The sequence below is a fragment of the Chironomus tepperi genome, unplaced genomic scaffold (assembly GCF_022539635.2).
Source record: "Chironomus tepperi strain 1889 unplaced genomic scaffold, CSIRO-AGI_Ctep_v1 contig_128, whole genome shotgun sequence".
Lineage (NCBI taxonomy): Eukaryota > Metazoa > Arthropoda > Insecta > Diptera > Chironomidae > Chironomus > Chironomus tepperi.
The window spans coordinates 1728320-1750059 of record NW_027226250.1 but is presented as its reverse complement, the minus strand read 5'-3'; the positions used below and the strand labels follow the sequence as shown (position 1 = coordinate 1750059).

Here is a 21740-nt window from a genome sequence, read left to right as displayed (position 1 = left end):
TACATGATACCATAAACCTTAATTGCATAAAGCCTCTTTCACCGCTACTTTTATTCACTTAAAATATATATCTCTGCCCCCTTGAAAAAAAGTGTCTTTCACGTATATTTTCGTGGTTCATTAAATATTTTGAATTTTTTTCAACATTCGAGCGACAAACATGCAATGGAAGCAACAACAACAAAAAAGTACGAGTAACAATAATCAAAATGAAAGTGTAATGTAATGGCATAAGAGGATTTAATTGCAATCTCATAAGCGACATAAAAGTGTAAACACATGCTATAAGTAAATATTCCGGTTAGGTATATCGACTTAACTCGTGCGCCCATCCCACACTTCCCTTCCCGATGTAATGCAAAAAATGTTAAATTAAAAATGAAAAATAGCAAGACATTATTAATTGAAAGTGAGTGTGTAAGTGTTTGATGATGCATTGGTAAGAAAGAGAAAGAGCTACAAATTATTAAGTAATCAGATCAATAATACAAAACAAAATATCTAGTCATAATAAGGAAAGCTGGTGCACTAACGAGATATTTTATTATTATTATTATTGTTTTCGATGAGATCAGATGGTAGAAGTAAGTAGGAACAGTCTTAAGAACAGAATGGGTTAGAGGCGTTTCCTTGAGGCAATGTCTAGTTAGTAACCAGTTCTAAGGAAACGGAAGGTTCAAGAGAAAATGTCATTATTCAGCAGTGTAGTGGTTTGAGTGTCGGTCAATCGAATTTAACGACCTGAGTTCAATCCTAGGAAAAGACTTATGAATTTTGATTTCTAGCCAATTCAACACAGTTTGTGCAATTCGCAATACACAAATTGTGGTTAGGTACATTTTATTGATATCCCCTGATATCATGTAATAAGCAATAAAACTCATTTTCAAAGTCCGTTCCATCAACATCTACTTCAACTGACTAGCAACTCAAACCACAAACACAACTGCATGTCTCCTCAAAGATCTCGCACAAAGAAAGTCATTGCAGAATTGTTGGCGTCTGTTTATTATAAATTCATAAAAAAGAGACTATAACTTGATACAGATTTGTGCCATGGCATTAAAGCATTAAACATGTCGACTTAATAAATATTTTTTTCTCTCTTCTTTTCATACTACATGATATAAATAACATAAATCTTCGTACATACAATAACATTGCATTTAAGTTTCGTAATAAGGATGACGAGATCGAGTTCAATTAATAATAGACTGTAAATGCAACATTACCTGATGACGTGCTGTGACGGAAGACTTTATTGTATAAAGAATGAATACAAAGGGAAATGACACAGTATGTCTCATTACTCATGCTCATGGGGACATTAAATAAGTGTCAATGATATGAAAAAAATAATAATAATTTAACACTAATTGAGCGGTTGCGTATGTCATGTGATTTATCGTCTTTCCAGTGCTCTTTTTTCGACAGTATACACAAATATTGTCAAGAGATAAGCAATTCCATGAAGCATAAAGTTTAAATTGACGATGGAAAATGAACAACAACAAACAATAAAATTAAATTATTTATTTTATTAAAAATTATGTAACTGGAAACAAGAAGTGAAAGAAATTGGAATGGAAAGAAGATTCGATTGAAATAGCCAGTCTGTCTTTCAACCGCAAGATTTTTAGTTTTTACTGTAAAAGTTCATTGATTCCTTTCACTAAAGTTGCTGTTTTTGAATGCAAATTGGAACTAATGATATGTGGAATTATGACATAAATCGTGCTCAACAATAGCTAGCTGATAGTAGATGTGGTTGGAATCAATTTCATGAGATTATCATTGAGTTTAGGATGAAACAGTTGTGCAATGTTTTGATACTTTCTTTGTCTTTAGGACAACTTCGTCTCTTACCGTTAATACGTGATCCAGCGAGCACTCTGTACATTTAGCGATATTATTCTCTTCGGGATATTGTTCCTATTGCTACTAACTTTTTTGATTTAGAGTCCTGCATGATAACGTGGAGGAGTTAAGCAGGGAGAGTTTGGAAATATTAAGTTGTTAACCTAGCAATTGCTATTCCGACAACAGGGCTGCCATCTTACAGATTTGGCTGAGCTTTTAACCTATTCTTTCATGAAAATATCCCAGAGCTCCTAGAGCTCGATCACCTTCCTCAATTCTTCCTAAAAACAACCTAAGTGTCTTACATATTCATCCCAAACTTCAATATTTCATCATAAATCATAAATCACAAAAATGTAAAAGTGTTACATCTTCATGATCTCCCAATCATGCTTATGGTGCTGAGAAAATCAATGCGTGCTGAAAACTACTAATGTAAAACAAATATTTTTAATTATTTAACCATTTGCATTTCATGATATGGGGAGGTAACAAAAAAAGGCGGAAGATAAACAAACAAAGGCACAAGTTAATTAATTACATCCATAATTGAAGATGTGTGATGAAGAAAAATTTAAATTATGAACAATTACAGTAGATAAAGAAATAGTTAGTTAATAAATAATGGAACCTTGAGGCTGAATAAAATTGGATAAAGCTATAAATTGAATTTATTTTATAAAGTAATTGTAAATATGATAATAGGATTATAGACACAATTAGCAGTAGACACAAATTCTAAGTAAAGGATTAAGAATTTTGCAAAAATATATAAAAGAATCGAAAGAAATCTAGCAGCTTGCTAGCAGCTTATTCATACACAAAAGCTTTACAATTCAATAAACAGGACTTTATCAGTTATTATGTCAGATTTTTCTATAAAATCTTTTGAAACATCTGATTTAATACTGAAATTTAATAGATTTTCAAGGGCAAATAATTCCCATAGAATCAGCTCAATCAGAATTTTCAAAATGACATGAACCTTGAATATACAGTCTATTTTTTCACTGCTACCTAAAATTCCCATGCATAATTCCTCACAGTCATCAAAAAACATAACAATTTTTCAAGTGCTGCTCTTTAAAGCACCAATCTTTTACTCTCGAAAAGTCATCTAAAGATCCATCTTCTTCTTCATTTCCCATTCAATGAAGACAACATACATAACAAATAAATATTAAATAATTCGTTAACATAAAAGAACTACGATGGCACTCTAAAGACTCGTTGAATAATTTGTTATGAAATTTTTTCTTCATTTCTAGCATTGATTTGAATAGAATTCATTCATTTGGTATTGATATTTATTATGTTAATAGCATACAAACTCAAAATGGAACAAGAAACTAACTTGAATGAGATTTTATTTTCATTTTACGTTAAGTGATCTTTCATGGTCTGCATCATTTGTGCTTGATGTTTTATTGCGATTTTACTTGGTTGTTGTAAAATTTGCGATACTTTAGCGAATCCAATGCGTAGTTCACAAAATAAATATCAGCAAAGTAAGGTCTTGGTCAGGCCAAAATACAAAAAATTCTGTAGAACCCTAGTCATGTCTGGGATGATATTCCAACACATATACACAGTCTTTGCCAACCTATGATTGACAAATTTGGATTTGCCATGATTTTTATGCCATGTGCGGCTTCGGTCGAGGCTTACTACTAAGATGCGTCGCGAAAAATTAAAGGCTACCCATCACTAAATGAGCAAAAATAGCCGTTAAATCATCAATTAGCAAATTAATTCGATAAAATCAAAATGTCACACCGAATTCAAATTTTAAATAAAATTAACTCCTTAATTCATTAAAAATTCGCCTCAAGCGATCACTAAACAGCCACAACTTCGACATATTTGTAACAATTTTCTTTCATTTCGTCTTTGCCCCTTTTCATCACCATAAAATGTGATTATGTAACATAATGGAACGATGTTAAATGTTTCAATTAAATTTATTAATAAAATCTCTTCCTTTCTCAATTTATTCAACTATTCAACGGACTACTGGTTGGATTAAAAAGCTTAATGACATAAAGTAATATAATAATTGAGACGGCGACCAAGTGACCAAGCATTTTTGCACAAGGCATCGATTATGTGGTAAAAAATTGTTTTTCTTTCTTCATTAAAAGCATTTTTTGCAAATGAAATAAAAACTTTATTTTTTTTTTTAATTTTTTTATTATCAACAACACAAAAAAAAACTGCAAAAAACGCAAAAATTACGTATGTGTCGAATGGAAAGTGTGAATTGATCATATGTATGGCATGCTGAACATGCGCGAGAGGTTTAATAACACAATATTAGTCATTATTGCACATATTTATGGACAATACGCATTCTTTTGTATATTATGAATGCTTTGGTTTGCGTTTGAAAGGAATTGTGGTGCAATAAATTAGCAGCTTGTTGATTGGAGTGTCAGAGGTGCATTCGTAGATGACAATTCAACTGATATGATGTCCAATATGTGATAAATTGTTATGGTTTGATGTCAATTGTAATTAATTGTCTTTTAAGGCGGATGCCAGTTGGTTGATGTCTTTAGATGATTATTTTTTGATAGCTGATGGGGAAAGCTTCGCTTCCTTGAATAGATTAAGATTAAATGGATATAATCTGATACTAAAATTGAGCAGAACCAGAAATAATCATAAATTATGCTTCTGAATGTTGGAAATTCAAGCTTAATATTTGAAATTTCAATGTATTTACATGAGCTAGCTGCTCACCCGAGCGACACAAATGAAGAAGGCTATGCAGCCATATGGCAACCATGATGGCGCCAAATTTAGGCGACTTCCATTTGATGTTAATAAAAGAGGTTTAGCGGAGTCTTTGAAGTTATATGGCGAAGCATTCTTCATTTGTGTCGCTCGGGTCAACAGCACAATCAAGTAATCAAACTCATCGCCAGTACAAAATAGCCTTAAAATAATCTAAAACTAAATGCAAAACCACTTAAATCTCAATTATCGTTAGGTCAGCGTTGAAAAAAATAAATTTTCCCAATCATGCATTTACACGAATCATCGATGATCGCCATCAGCTCGATGCTGTGAAGACACACAAGAAAGATGAAAAATTATCATAAAGTCTGAATAATGATTTTTAATAAATTTTATTGTTAAGAGCAGCTTCAAGTGGCGAATGAAAAAAATGAAATGAAGTAAAAAAAACTTTCACCCATAAGCGATCACACAAAAATTTTCCTCCGCACATTTTTCTGCTTCTTTATGTATTTATATGCATTTATCGTGGCCACATAATAATTATTATTTTTATATATTTTATGAAATAATAAAGATAATGACTTCGTGGAAAGCTTCCCCATTTGGTTTTCGCTATGAAAATTAAAGATTACCTCGATTGTCTATTTTGTATATTTACTCTTTCTAATGTTTACGGTGCTGATTTTGGCAAAGCTGTGCAGTTCGTACTATGTTGTAAAAACCTATAGGTAATATTACAGCTTAAGGCCGTATTGTTAAGAATCAGGTTTTTAAGATTCAATTTAAGTCCCTCACCATGCCAAAGTCTCGGATGCCTAGATATCCTTAAATGTTCTAGCGTATCCTTCCCTTGGTATCCTAGAATGTACCACCTATTCTTTCCTATTTGCATTAGGTAATTTTAGCCCATCATACCTTTGCAGTCCTAGGTAACCCTATCACTCTTTATCCGAGAGATCTTAAAGTTGAGGTAGAGGTAGGATTTGGGGTTCCCCTAGACTAATGCTACCGACTTGGGTAAGCTAAGGTTTCCATGCTTTTGCTTTCGTTTTCCCCAACTCTACACGCTGCATGACCCAGGGTATATCAATACAACGTACCTAGCCACAATTAGTGTGTCCAAGTTTTTCATGATTTTGGATCAATTTGTGCTATTCAAGATTGATTACGACATATGTTTTATTTAGTAGAAGCGCCTTTTTCTTTAACATTGAATAACTTATCTACTTACATAACATTTTTCGATAGTTCATTGCACGTCTCTGATTTTAATACATTTTTCAGTGCTTTTCATTGTTAAATACTTTAACATTTCATGAAGGAAAAATTATTTTATGAACTTTTTTCTCTCTTTCTATTTTTGTTTCGAAATAATTTAAATGAGCTAAACATTAAAGAAATATTACAATATAAACATAGGAATATAACAACAACAATTACGATTATAGTAATAACAATAAACGATATAAAGTTTAATGAGGAGTTTTAAATGTAATTAATGGAGTAAAAAATTTGAGGAATGTGAAAGATTGTGGAAGTTAATGTAGGTGGAAAGTAATAATTTTCTTTAAATGTCATGTTAATTATCGAAATCTTCAGACTTTTATGGATTAATCCCGAACGTCAAACTTCTCGAGCGACAGGCTTCCATGTTAACTTGTTCATTTCTGTAATAAACTTCAACTACATCGCACTAAGTTTCGTCTTAAATTGCAGGTCTGCAGCTTTGCGCAACCTATTATGTCCTGCCGAAAACTGCAGTCGTGTGCATCTAAAATGCAGAAAATCCATGCCTACTTCGCACATCTTAATTATTTCAAGTCCCATCAAATGACATTAACCTTTTCTTTATTGTCTTATTTTGACAAGCTTTAACGCACTTACAAATGCAAAACAATTTACCAACTGTCACTAGTTGGTGGTTACTAGTAATAAGTCGGGTAATTCCCGACAGTCACAGTAAAAACTTGCATTTTAAAATATTGCATAGACCTTGATTAATCTGGAAAGAAATGCAGAGATATAAACAAGCAGTTAATGACATTCAATTTTCTTTAGATATTTCATTCAATTTGTATTCGATAAGAGCAAAAAAATATGTGAAATGCGCGGTTACGAGATTTAATAATGCACAATGTAAATAGATGGAAATCTTTTGATGGAATTTCTCTTGTTGGGATAAAGTTACAAGATAAATTTAGATATGATATGGATGTTTTTGAAGTTAAGGAAGTTGAATTATACTTTGTTGCAGACTTTTTCTGTAGCATGTACGTTTGGATGTAGCACAAAGCTATATTAGTGTTTAATTCCTAATAAACGAGGGATTACAAGTCAGATAAGCTTGACAAGCTAGATCAGACTGCAGTGTGGTCTACTTAGACAAGAAATACTTCCTGCGTCATCTAAAGCAGTGGTGAACACCCTGCAACTTCCATGCACCGTATGTCGTGTGCAGTTCCAATCAAGACGTGCTGTGAAAAATTAAAAGTAGCCAATCACTGATCTAAAGTTAAAACAGTGTTATGCAATTATAAATTTAAATATCTCCCATCCATAGCCATAATTTTAAGCACCTTTCATACCCAGACATAGGATACAACATCAATCAAAAATCCAATAGTCATCTCCAAATCCGATTACATCCTCAAAACTTTTAACTGTCAACATACTCAAGACAATACTAAAAATGTTTGCAAAAAATTAAGATTATGATATGACTAAAATTATGATCTCTTATGACTTCCTTAAAAATATACACTTCAGTAGCTAATTCCCACAGCGTATGAAAAAATTGCGAAATATATTATTTTTTTCTCATGCTAAGTGACTGTCAAAAAATTTATTTTTTAACATAATAAGCGCTTCCAAAAATGGTCAACAGACGTTTGTTAAGGTTCACGATTGTTCTGATGTGAATTCGTTCTTCCTTAAAAAATTTCTGTTCCTTAATATTGTTGACGTGATTTTAACTCATAAATTGGCGAATGTTGTACTTCAAATCGGGTCTGACTACTTATAGCGTCAATTTTATGATGCACTCTACGCCGTACAGCAAAATCCAAACGGATGCAGCTTCTTTGGACTACTTAATGATCATAAAAGTGGAACCATCTTCATTTGTGTTTCTCGGGATAAAAAGTCTTTTTGCGAAACTCGAGAATTTCCATAAAAAGACTCAATATTCCAATATTTAGTAAATTGAATTTAATTATTTTGTTTAAAATCATATACTGCTTAAAATTGGGTATAAAAAATAGCCAATCAAGGTTATTATTTTAAAATATAGAGTAAAGCTGAAAAATCATGATCTTTTTTAGCTACTGAAATGTAAAAATTTTGCAAGAGAAATGCCGTGGTGCATTTTTCTGGAACTAATTTGTGTGTAAATATCTGCAAATATGAGAAATTTTTATTTTTAGTTAAGAAATTTAGTCAATAAATTGGGTTTAATGATGCAAAAAATATCTGATATGCAGTCAAGTTTGAAATCTGTTGATGTAATTTTAATGGGTTTGAAAAATTTGTGATCAACTTGCTGGGGTGTATTAAGAAGGGAGAAGAGCGGGTTAAGGGGTCGAAACCACTGTTTTGGGAAAAAAAATCTGTAATTTGCTAGAGTTCTTCGTTAAAGATCCAATTGGAATTCTTACAAAATTATTTAAACATCCACATGTTATTGAGGGTTCTTGTCTACCCGACAATTTTGCACTGGTGTTCTTAATAAAACCAAAACTTGAAGTCATTATTAACCCAAAAATTCTTTCTATTTTACACAAATCATGCTAAAAATGCTTCCTAATAAATAATAAATAGCTCCATGGAGTGCACCTTATTAGACTGAAATAAATTTCAAACAATATAGATCTAAACAAAATTGAAAATGCATAACAAATCTCACAGCATGACACTATGAATAAAATACACAAAAATATTGGATGTAAAGTGGCATGGAAATTGTGCAAATTATTGTTTTTAGCAATAAACCTTTGATTTGAGGAAGCAAAAAGAAGCAAAGCGCTAAAATTTATTTTTTGGCAATGCACAGTCGGCTATAAAAGACTAATAATTATGAAAAATTAGCATATATGTGAGGTAAAACATTTTATTTATAGCTAATAAAGTATTACGTCATTATTGCGTCAGAAAGATATGCTTAATGCATCAACACAAAAAATCACAGCCGTATTATTTGATTCATTAAATGAAGCATAAATCCAATCTCGCATCATGTTCGTAACACCTTACAGCACCAGTAGCAGCAAATAGAAATAATTGTTAAGGCATTTCTCATTTCATTGTGCGTTTGATGATTGAATTAAATTTTTTAAAAGGCCCGTCGATTATAACACAATTATAATTATCAATAGACAGCAACAGCACCAGTAACAGCTTATATTCTTCGTGCAACCGTGTGAACTGTTACAATTAAATAACTGAAAAAGAAGTGAGAGAATTATGAGGTCTGAAATTGCACAAAGAATTGTGTCGTAATAGCTTGTTCCATCTTTCTCTCTTATTCGATGCTCATTTAATCTCATTTCACTGAATATATATTTAATATTATTCGTACCTTCGCCATCCAATGTAATTTGAGAAATTGCTCTTTTATTTACCTTCTTTCTTCTTCATCAACTAATTTTGGATTTCATCACGCTTTTTTCTCACTTACAATTTCTTTCAATAGGTCTTTTCATTTGTGGGAATCGAATTGATATATTAAGTCATTTTAGTAAATTGGATTAGATTTTAAAGGGTTACGAAGTTTGGTGGATTAATGATGTCTGGTTGATGGTGTTTTGAAGTCTTGATGATTTTTTAAGAGGTTATATGAAGAAAAATGAAGTGGCTCGATAGCGGAATGGTTTAGTACTTCGGTACTTAATTATTGCAACAACGCAAGTGATTATGGATTCGATATGAATTTGAAACACGGCTCACAGACTATCTTTGTAGTTGACAGACAGTAATGTCATATAAGAAATGGTTCAGATTCCACTTTAAGCTGTAGATCAAGATTTGAGTGGGGGTCTACTCAATGAACCGTAGGCCTGCATTTCCTGAATTTCACATGCTTAAGCCTGCAGTGTTAGGATTGTATGTTATAGTTCGTCCAAGGATGCAAGCCTGCACTTTTTATCTGACAAGCTTAAATGTCAAATCCTTTCATAATCACATCAATAAAAAGTTATTCACACCAAAGACTCTACTCTCATGTAAATTAAATCTCATTCACCCATTATTTCACCGAGTAGGGAGCACGATACATATGAAGCACAAAAACGACTCATATAATAAAAAAACTGAAATAAAATTATGAAGATATCAAAATCGGCTTAGTGAACATTAACATTAAAACCATTTCAATTCAGTTTTTTTCTCATTCTCAATTTTACTCTCCATTACAGATGCGAGCAGCAACAACAACGACGACTAATATTATTGGCAACACAAGTTGTGAGATGGAGGAGAAATCACCAGAATCGCAGGTCACAACGTCGTGTGTTGAGTTTAAAGGTGAACGTTTTGTAACGCATGTGGATTTATCGGAACCAATGGTAAGCTAATTAGTGAATTAATTGATGTTTATAAGTGGATATAAAAAAAATTCTTTAAATGGAAATTGGAAATAATAAAATTAGTGCTGGATGACAAATTAAATTAGTCCGTTAAAATGGAAAATACCTCCATGAAATTAAATAATGATCGATCGAATAGAGATTTAATTCCTGTGAGATTTTTATCTAAAATTTTTTACATGTTACTTCCAACATTGTTATGCAAAAATCTCAAAGCACGAAAGTAAAAAATGAGTGAAAGTGTTGCAAATTTGCACATGTTTATTGTGAATAGAATCATTACTGTACATACACATATGCTTTTATATCTATTACAAAAATAAAATATTGAAAAAATTTACTTTTCCGCTCGACAGCATCATCAATCAGAAGAATCAGCATTCAAGACATTCATAAAGATGGAAAATAACAGCACAAATTCAAATACAATAGTGCCGCACCTCGATATACGAACTATAAAGCCATCATCAAATGCAACGACGATCATTGAGGTTAAAGAAAGTCATTCGACATTACAGCAACATCAGAAGATGCAAGGTTCACACAGTTCACTGTCATCATCAACATTGTGTTGTGGAGACGATGAGAAAAAGTCCTTGGATTTGATACAGAAGAAATATGAAGATACAATAAAGGAATTGAATGATTCGCATAAGAGGATTGAAGAACTAGAGAAGTCACTTGAGGTAAATATTGATGATCACAATGAAACATGCTCATAATTGATTGATTAAGCATTAAATCTCGTCTGACTGAAAAGACTAAAAATGGTAAAGATAATTTCCATAATTTTATATTTTACTTGCAGGAGCAAAACAATAATATTGTGAATAAAGATCGGCTACAAGATCGAATGAAATATTTAGAGGAGCGTGAGAAGCGCCTGGAGAAAGAAAGCCATGAATTGCGTGAACAAAATGAACTGCTCGAATTTAGAATACTCGAATTGGAGGAGAATCAAGATAAAGTAAGTGGAGAGAAATTCTTTTTTGCATAATTTTTCGGTAAAATTATACAGTGGTAAAGTTTTGAGCAGTTTGTACTGTAGAAGTAAACTGATGTTAATTTATACTATGGTGGTAAGACTCGTGCAGTCGATTTTGCCAGATGTTTGTTAAGGTTCGTTCATTTATTACGTTCATAAGAGAGGAAGTAGGATCTCTCGTTACGTTCTTCATTAGACGTGACTCGATACCTCCTGGTCCATTCTATCAATATTCCAATAATTAGTTATTCTAGTAGGTCACGTCCTTTTGTCACTCACTAGACTTCAAGTTTCTAACTTGTTCCCTAATCCAACGTTGTCCAGAGCTTCAATTTAGGCTTGATCTTGTATAATAAGCAGTCTAAATATTTAAAGCAACGAACTTCAAGCTACAATACCAAATTTGAGCCAAGCGCCTTACCTATGTAACCAGCAAGGCTCTTAACCCTTGCTAAGTCACTATATAAGAGAATTTTATCATTGCATCGACAATCTGTAGGCTCGTTCACATCAAATATCGTCTGCATGTAAATTTCATTGACCTTATAAAAGGAATGTATGATTCATTCAACCAATATGCGCTTAAATCTCCATTAAACCATTAAACTATATTCAGTAATTTATCCAAAACGCAGAACACAGAATAATAAGCACATAAGAGGATGAGAACTTTCTTCTTCTTAATTCATTCTAAGTGAATCAAAAGAATCATAATAACAAGTTGAAGAAAAGCCAAAAGAATGAATAAATTAAATAAGAATGTAAATTTTTTTAAGAGTCGAGACTTTGTGAATTCCTCAATCAACTTCCGTGCCTTTTTTATCGTCTCTCTTTTCTTCAAATCAATTTTTACAACATATAATAAGAAGAAGGAGAATGAAAAAAATCAGCAGTGATGAATGAAACTGAAATTGAGAGCAATTGGACTGTAAAAAGAATTAAGATAGATTATCACATTCATGAATTCAATTAATTGACTTAAGCTTATTTCTTTAAGTAGTTTATTTTGTAATTTTCAACGATTCAAGTTTCATTTTCGTTTCTATTTGTTTATTAACTTTTCTGTTCATTTCTTTTTATCCGAAATGCTCCAATTTCTTTTATAATAATTTTTTAAATCTTCACTAACTTTTTTTTTGCTTACCTTGATGAACAAATTTCGCTTTTTTTTGTTGAAGAATTTGCAAATTGGACACTATAAATTAATGATTACACGAGGCAAAATATTAGACGAATGTGAATGGACCTTTTTCAAAGGTTTTTTGGAAAGTGATTTAATTGATACATGATTTTGATAATAATTGTATCGGATTTATGAATGTACGCTTCGTGATTTTTTAGATATTTGTGAAAAATAAATGGCCAGAAGGAAAATAATGGATGAATTGAATTGTTATTAAAATGATATGAGGATACCCGAATGAGACAAATCGGTTAATCAATCAAAACATCGGGGTTAAGGCGGCATGACTCTGGCTTTGTTCGGGGTTACCATGTCAGTAAAATGCCGATCCAGAATTTGAGTTTTGAGTTTAAAGGGATTGTATGCATATTGATTCATCTCAACCTGAATTTTACACACCACATTCTATTATTAACTGGCTATAAGTACTTCCCGAAAAGCTCAAGTCGGTTAGGGGTCGTTTATTTATTACGTTACAGAATAACGAACTTTTTTTAAGAATGAGCAATGGAATTCTCGGAATTTCTAAAAGAATTTCTATCTATAAATCGACCCCTTTAAAATCGAATCCTTCACCAATTCAGAGTTACACCGCCCTGAAACTGGTTTTTGGATCGATTATTGGACTTATGCTATTCAAACTTGTAAGTTCTAAATCTAAAATTAGAGATAACAGCTTACCCTACCCCATTTCTATTAATGAAGCATACAAAATTCAAACGAAAACTTTCAAGTAAATTCAATATCCATTCAAACCAAATTCAAACTTTCCCTTTTGCTTAAAAAATTCATAACCATTTAAATAATTTTTATGTCACAATAAATTAGCCTTAATGATGACCATTTTTCCAATCAATAAATTGTTTTAATTTTATTGCATTTTGAGCATTTTTTGCCATATCAAATTTTATTTTAATGTCGTGAATATGAACTAGGTTATCAACCAAAGCGTCAATTAAATGATTATGGTAATTCAATTCGCCAAAATATGTGTCATTAGGAAAGACTTTTAAAAATTTCTAAATATAGTCAGATGATGAATTGAATGTCGTGACTACTAAAATTCGATCTTTAATGTTTTAGCTGCCTTTCATATAAAATTTTGATTTAAATTAAAACGAAATATTTTTTACGAATTTTTGTAAAAAGAGCGCTTAATAAGTCACTATGTTCAGGCGTCTGACTGGCTAGCTGTCTGGTTGGCTGAATGGGACTCGAGATCTCGAGAATCAGATATGGTCTAGTAGTTTTTAAGATGAACTTAAAGACCTGCTTAATTGCAAGTATATTTTAACAGTAAATTACAGTTCTTTTACCTCTAACACTCCAAATTCCCAAAAAAAAGTGTTAAAAATATTTTAATGTTTACACAAAATTTACAAACGCAAAACGTTCAGCGTTGAAGGAATTGTAAGTCAATTAAATCATGCTGATAGACCCAAAAATTAATTCGTTCCATCTCATTTAATAAAAATTAAGTAATTATTATTTGTATTTCTATTTTAATTGAATTTATTTACACACTTGATTGACTTCCCGTGCTCATTGCATGATGATGAAGAAGAAAAGAAAGAAATCGGAAGACATTTTTTCAAATGTTAGCAACAAATCATCACCATCAGGTCATCATCATCATGTAGCTCTTGAATATTACTTAACCATTTTTATCCGACTAGTTTTAAGTGCAAAAAGTCATCTTCATGTTTTTGCTTGAATGGTTTCCGTGTTTCATGACTTGAAAAATATATAAATCAAATTTAGTGCGAAATAACCAATCAAACATACTGCAAATTGCCATGTTTTTGAGTTAATAAGTTCAACAATCGGTTACCATTAATAATTAATGACGGATTCATGTGTTGTGTAGATTGAAGGAATTTGGATTGAATTTTGTTAATTATTATTTAACTTAATAATTTATTGAAATGCGAGACGACTTTTTTTGTGTCTTATAAGGAAGTGACTTAGAACTTAGCTTGTAGTTTAGGATGGTAGCTTGCTAGGTCAACATAGCCTGTTTTAACCAGAGCCTCATTTGACTCCGTCCTATTATGTGGCTATTATTGGTGGTTTCTACCTCGTAAAAGTGAGACTGGTGCATGTTAGAGCTAAGCTAGGTGTAGCTTAAACCACATGCATTGAAAGTTCAACTCTTTGAGAAAAACAAAATCCCCACAAGGCACAAAAAGTGCGAACATTAATAATAACAAAGAAAAAAACGTTATTTCAAATTTCGGGAAGACGACGGAACGTGAATAAGAATGAGAACAAGAACGAGGCATAAAAGGGAAAGACTTAAATGCTCGAATAAGACAGAAACCAACAGCACGTTTTAGTTGAGAATTATTATTTTTTCTTACATTTCATAAAGATCGCGATCTATTGTGCCGCACTCCATACAGGTTGATGACTCATAATAAAAATAAAACGACTCAGAATAAGCTTCAATTAATATCGAAATGTTGCGCCAAAAAGTACGTTTCAATTATTTCAGGGTCAATTCTTTATATTTATTTTTTTTTCGTAACTTTTAACTTAAATATAAGTTTTGCTAGTCTTTTGTTCCGCAAAATTAGCCCGTGTGTGGCGCAATTGCAGCATAAACATTAAATTTTTTTTATTATTTCTGCCTTTTGTATTTGCAAATGTAATTCTAGAACCACAATGTCTCAATGTCCATCTAACAAACCATAGAAAAAATACTATTTAGTGAGCATGCCATAGAGCATTTTATGAAAGAATCGTGCTGAGAGAATGAAAACAAAAATAAACTACAGAATTGTTGTGAGTTTGATGGTGGTTTTAGAAGTGAATAGAAAGAAGGCGCAGTTTATCGTTTTAATAAAGTGATGGGCAACTTGTGTGCTGAGGCACACTCTGAATTTATGCAATATTCATTTTATATTCTTCACCATGCCAGAGTCACTGACCTGGTGCCGAATTTCGGGTAATCATTTTGATCTACTCGAGATTGTGCCTTAACTGTCTATTAAAAATCGAAAGCCACTTTAAAAATCAGTCAATAAAATATGCAAAAACGAAGTTGCATACCTTGAACTCCAAGGGTCATCAAATTTGCATAGCAATGCAAACAATTACCATCGATCATTTCTTCATAAAAGACATCAGTTTTACAATTTTTATAGCTTAATGTCTGTAATTAACCTCAAATTAATCTAGAAACATGATTTATGTAGTAAACACCTACGACTTAAACTTTAAGCTGAAAATTAAAAATCTTTGTTTGTCTTAAAACTCATTTGTGTCATAATAACAGACAATTAGTCAATCAGACAGTCAGACCTCGATAAATTCTGTAAAATGACGCTAACAAGCATGCACATGTGTAATGCCGCAGATTAACCTGTTTATGAATCATTCTCTTCTCGTCGATCTCGCTTTTATTGCCATCGGGTTCTCTTATTATCCTCTGAGTCTCTATGTCTTTTTCATTTTGACTTACTATGTGTGACTGTGCTATAGAAAATTCATTATTTTCTTTCTTTCTAGTACAATAACTATAAGAAAATTTAGTTTTTTAAGTGCACGATTGAAGAATTCTCATTTTTCATCATTCTGTTTATACTTCTTTCAACATCAGTTATTAAATGTGTGCCTGTCTCGTCTAGCATTTACTGTTTATTGTTCAGCTATATTGTTGTATTTACAAGTTGATTTTGAAATCCATTAAAACACTTTTTTATGACACACAAATCAATATAAGTTATTATGAAATGAGACTATGCAGAGTTGTGCTTATAACTTAAATGGTCATTTTTAAGAGCACATAGTTAGTCAAATTTGATGAGATTTCATTTGATTACGTTTGATTTCAAACCTTATATACTGATTTTCTTGTCTGGTCTACAAAAGGTCACATTGACGCGCAGACAAACGTTTAAAGCGGGTTCTACCCTTCTGTTCCAGTTCTGTCTGGAACTTTGAATTCTATTTCATCAAACATTCGATCTTTCAACATATTATTGACATTAATTTGGCACAAATCATAACTAAACCTCTCAACAGTTCATTCAACTGAGCTCCACTTTGATCAACTACATCTTTCAATTTCAGCACACATTTTTTTACATAATCCACAATTAAATTTTTAGACAACTTTCTATCGAGGTTGACAATTTTTTTAAGCTGACTTTTCAAGTGTTTCGTTAAGCTCTCGCTGACTTAGTTTTTAGGACAAATCATGAAAAATCACTAGCTTCTACTGTAAGCTATCATAAACTTTACTTCTTTGTCGTTATTTTGTACTACTTTTACCGATTACTTAAAGAACATGTTTATGACTTAAGCTTTATGTTTAATTCCCCAAATCTCTTAATTTTTACAGTGGTCACTACGTAGTAATTTAACACCAGACTCAAAAGACACTTGCAATTGCTGGCGTGAGAAGGAATCAGACGATTTAATGATGATGACAATGTCATCTGATTCGGGCATCACATCACCAAACAGTCACCATTTAGACGATCACCAGAGCGTGTCACCATGCTCAATTTCGGTAATTTTTCTTTTCCAATTTTACATATCTATTATTTTATATTTTCAATTAAATATTTACCGCTTGCTGACCCATTTATCATCTTTTTTTTCAACTTTTCTTTCCATAGCTAATGGATCAATTACCAACAGATGATATGCGTGCGCACATTATAAAGATGTCGAAGAGATCATTCTATAATGACGATGATAAACTTTGTTTCTCACAAATGTTAATGCTATTAAATAGCTTGGAGGCATTGTCTCATGAACAGAGTATTATTGGTGATGATTTTTCATCTATGGATTATTCAATGGTAAGATGACATGACGAAAAATTCTTTTCTTAGTTTAGAAAATTAGACTTTTGACCTAAATATTTAAAATTGAATTTGGTCAATTTTCCGCCTAGTGGGAATTGAAATTGCGAATTTTATTTAGCTCATGCCAATTTATTTTTTTCAGGACAAAATCAAAACATCACCATCAAAAATTCCAGAACCAATATTGCCACCGTCAATACAAAATTTTAATAGCCAATCACAACAGTCTACCGCGTCAGTAGCATCATCATCACCACCAAAGCATCAAAAGATGATCGCCACAGTACAACCATATACAACAACACAAAATACGAAGGCAATTGCCGAGCCAAAGAAAGAAACTTTTGAGGATCATAATCTTGTGACCCAAGAGACCCAAACAGTATCACTTGATGATGAATTACAACAGACAAATGCCGAACTATATGCCGAAATTGAGAAACTCAACCGTTTCAGAAAGAAAGTGGAAGAGTCGACATCAAGCGTCTCCAAAAACTCAGCTCAAGTGATGTCAACGGGCTTTGATGCCATTGAGCGACGACACCTTACATTTTATGAGGAACGAATGAAGATGCTTGAAGGTAAATTACAAGTCTATGAGAGCTGTGGCGATGAGCAGATGAAGATCTTATCGAGACGTCTCGAACGTGAGACACAATTGGAATCGAGACTGAATATTCTCGAGGATTCGTTAATGAAATTGGAAGAGAAGAATTTGGAACTCGAAGAGGCAAATTGTGAATTGGAAGAGATTGAAAATGAGACAAGACTTCGCTGGCAGAAACTTGAAGAAGATTATGAGGTCATGACTCAAAGAAATTCAGAGCTTGAAATGAGCAAGATGAACTATCAAGAGAAATATGATGAAGCACGTGACAGTGTTGAATACCTCGAGGAATGTCTTCAAGGATGTGAAGAAAGGATTAAGGCTTTAGAAACAAATGAAATTGAACTTAAACGTCGCCTTGTCATATCACAATCCTTCATTCCTGCCGTGGCACTCTTCCAAATGTGGAAAATGAAAAAGATTCAAATGCCATTGATGGTCAAGTCATCAAAACCAGCTTCACTGTCTCACATTGAGATACCAAATGATCATCCGATCCACAAGAAATTGCTTGAATCACAGGCACGTGAACGACAGCTGACGCAAAACATAAATGACCTCAATCGTGCATATCAGGAGACACTCGAGAATGCTGACAACTTGTGGGCACAAATGGAGAAAGAGTACAAAGATAAAATTGCTCATTACGAGAAAATGGAAGTGAATTTAAGATCAAAAATTCAACAGCTTGAAAAGCGATTAATTAGAGATACGGAAGATGCTCATGAACGCATAGCGGCATTAGAAGATAATGAATATCAGCTCAAGAACCGTGCTGGTAAATTAAGTCGTGAATTAAAGGAACAACAGAAGAAAAATTCTGAATTGTATGAAGAATTGAGTAATTCAAAAGATGAATATCAGAAACTTCAAGCCTATATTAATGGACCGTTAGCTGATGCACTTGAGAAAGAGAAACGTAAATTGAGACGAGCTGAAGAAGATCTCACGGTTGTTAGGAATGCATTGAAAGAAAATGAAACTGCACATAAAAATGAACAAAACCTTCTCAAACGACAGTTACAAAAAATGCACAAAGAGCTCAAAAATTTCGAAGTGACAAATGGGGAATTGAAAGAGGAAGTGGAGACATTGGAACGAAGAATTATTGAACTCGAGTCATATCGAGTCGGTGATAAAAATCGTATTCAAGAGCTTATCGATGAATTGGAAACGAAATCACAACAAAATAATAGCAATGCAATTCACAAGCCATTAAGACCATTGCGTTCTGTAAATAATACACAAGTGCGATCATTAGCACAAGAATTGAACCAAAAACCCACGATTATGCCAAGACAGAAGACAGTTATTCCCATTGAAAGAAGTGCTTTTGCCGATGCCATTGAGAAGTTTGAGGTAGGTTCCTGTGAACATTTACAGAGTGAATATTATGTAAGCACAATTGTCAAGTATTTTAGTAAGCAGTTCTTAATTTGCAAATTTCTTTCTTTTTTGTATGAATTCTAGAACCACAACTTTGAGCAGAAGAGAGAAATCAAGAGTCTTGCTGACTGTATCATTTCAAATGCTGAAAATAACGGATTTGTACCTGTAAAGAAATCTTTTGTTGAAGAGGTAAGTGATATGGGCAAGATGAAATTCGATATTAAGTGAGTTACGTTTTTGGAGTCAGTGAAAAAACAAAGATTTTACAGCTTTTGTGAAAATAAGGTTTCTAGCCCGACCAGCACGTGTTTTTAATGGTAGTCATGAAAATTGCCACTTAGACATCATATGGCAGCAACTTGGTCGACATGAGTAATTTGTTCTTGAGCACTTCACTTGATCCTTTACTGTTGGAACTAAACGTTACTGAATTAATGAAGAAAAGTCATAATATACATAAATTTCACAAAAGTACTTACTTTATTCTATTATATAATTCACATCTATTTCTTCTTAATAGGCACGTCAAAAGTTCGCAAAATGGGTGTGAAAGACGAGATAGACTCAAATTCGCATAGCTATTAGTACATCCTATAATGAGACGGAATGACAAGCTCATTCATCAAACCAAATAGTGAGAAATAAAACCAACAATGAGATGAAAATTGACGATGACAATTGGCTTCCGATTTTTAATATTCTTTTCTACAATTTTATTGACAATTTGACACCATCGATGTGTTAGCACGAATGGCTGTTTTTCGATGTTGACGAGAAAAGAAGAGGAACGTAAATTAAGAAAATAATAAAGTGGCATTTATAACGAGACAATAAGTGAGCCGAATATGTAGCTTTGTATAGTCTGAATGAAGTAATATGATGTGTAGGAGACACACATGACTTAGAGACAGAACGACAAATACTTTTTGTAATAATTTTAATGGTGATGAAAAAATAGAAAAAAAAATCAAAATTTTAAGGCACATCATGTGTCTGCCTATAATATCCTTTATTAGATAATCCCGTTAATTTGGTATGAAATTTTTTAATTCCCTTATATTTGTGGCAATCTAGTCCTGATTTTAGTTGTTATGGTAATTACAAAAATTTTATTCAAATACTAATAATTTTAGCCTAGTGATAAGCTGTAAGATCTATAATGAAAGTTTCTCGAAACCCAATAATTGAGCCACTTGCATTTATGACCGTTGACATGGGTGTTTTGGTGGATATATTGGGATAAACTTTCAAGTTTTAGAATTTATGAAACAATGATTTTTATATACAAAAATTCGAAGATTTACAGCCAATTTCCACTAGGTTTCGAAAAATAATTTTATATTCAATAAGTGAAAATTGTATGTTCAAAAAATTAAAGATTTTAATGAAAAAATAAACTTCAAGTTCAAAAAATTTAAACGAACTTTTAAAATTCAAATAAGAGCTTTGCGAGAAGAGAAAACAAGAGCTTTTTTACAAGAATTGTAAGTTTTTTAAAGTTGAGAGAAATAAAAAGTTTTGTAAAAAAAATTTAAATTTATGTAGAAAATTTTACTAACAGAAAAAAATTGTAATAAATAAAAGAGATGTTGAGAGAAAAAGCACTTGATTTGAATTTATTTATTATGCTGACTATTTTTGTATTAGGTGAAGTTCTTGCTAAAATATTTTTTTACATTTTTATATTTCAGAGTGTTTCTGTTCGGATATACAATTCAGTGTTGATATCTGTGAATCTTTGCCTTTGCACCATTTAAGCTCTAAAACTCTAAATTTCCGGATGATAGCTAAAGTTTATAAATCAAAAGTTACGCAAAAATTTTAATAAAACTTATTAGTCATGATAGCATAATAGCAAGTCGTTCTTAGCGTTCAGGAAGGGGACATGTTAGTATAGTTGATTCTAGGTATACAAAATCATTGATTCAAATCTCTTATCCCCAATGACTAGGTGCATGCAGACAAAGTTTCTGGCCTCTCTAAAGCGACATCCATGAGTAATTTCATTTTGTCATCATTTAGTCTAAGCCCTAATATGTTGGCCTCCATTCTAGATTATTTGTTGGTAATAGATGTGATGTTTTTGCCCACATTGTCTACATCGTTAGCAAACCCAAGCAGTTGTGTTGATTTAAAAAAAATTGTACCATTCAAGTCCAACTTTGCTCTCCTAAAGACTCCTTCAGCCGCTTTGCAGGGCGCTCTGTTAAACAGAATCACTGCTAGCTCATCTTCTTGTTTTAAATCAATTTCTCATTTAAAAGCTTCCATAGTATTGTACTACGGTGAAATGGCATTAATGGTCTAAATGGTAGAGCGTTGACGTTACGTGCTCTAAAGTGTGCGGTACAACAGATTTAAATCGCAGTGCCTCCAGTTCATAATGCTGGGCCCTTCAAAGACTATATAGATATATTGCCTTACACTTTTACACTGCATATTACCCTCGCAAGTATTTAGTTAACTAAACGATAATTCGAATTATTTTTAATACTGAAAGTCTTTTAAATGACATCCAATTTTTTAATTGAAACCAATAACAATTTTCAATTAAACTTACTTCATCCCATACTCTTTA

At 32.2% G+C, this 21740-nt stretch overlaps 1 protein-coding gene across 2 annotated transcripts in view; it reads left to right on the top strand.

Moving 5' to 3' along the window:
* Pif1A (PFTAIRE-interacting factor 1A) overlaps positions 1–20766 on the top strand; it is a 62612-nt gene extending 41846 nt beyond the window's left edge. The window contains exons 5-12 of one of the 2 annotated variants that reach the window (XM_070636562.1): positions 10011–10160; positions 10538–10867; positions 10990–11148; positions 16695–16865; positions 16975–17160; positions 17309–19132; positions 19244–19351; positions 19683–20766. In XM_070636562.1, coding sequence (XP_070492663.1) covers positions 10011–10160; positions 10538–10867; positions 10990–11148; positions 16695–16865; positions 16975–17160; positions 17309–19132; positions 19244–19351; positions 19683–19712 — 2958 coding nt within the window. In that variant the 3' untranslated portion in view covers positions 19713–20766. Of the gene's footprint in view, positions 1–10010; positions 10161–10537; positions 10868–10989; positions 11149–16694; positions 16866–16974; positions 17161–17308; positions 19169–19243; positions 19352–19682 lie in introns of both variants that reach the window. The other variant, XM_070636561.1, reaches the window with a different exon arrangement.
* Positions 20767–21740: the final 974 nt, after the last annotated feature.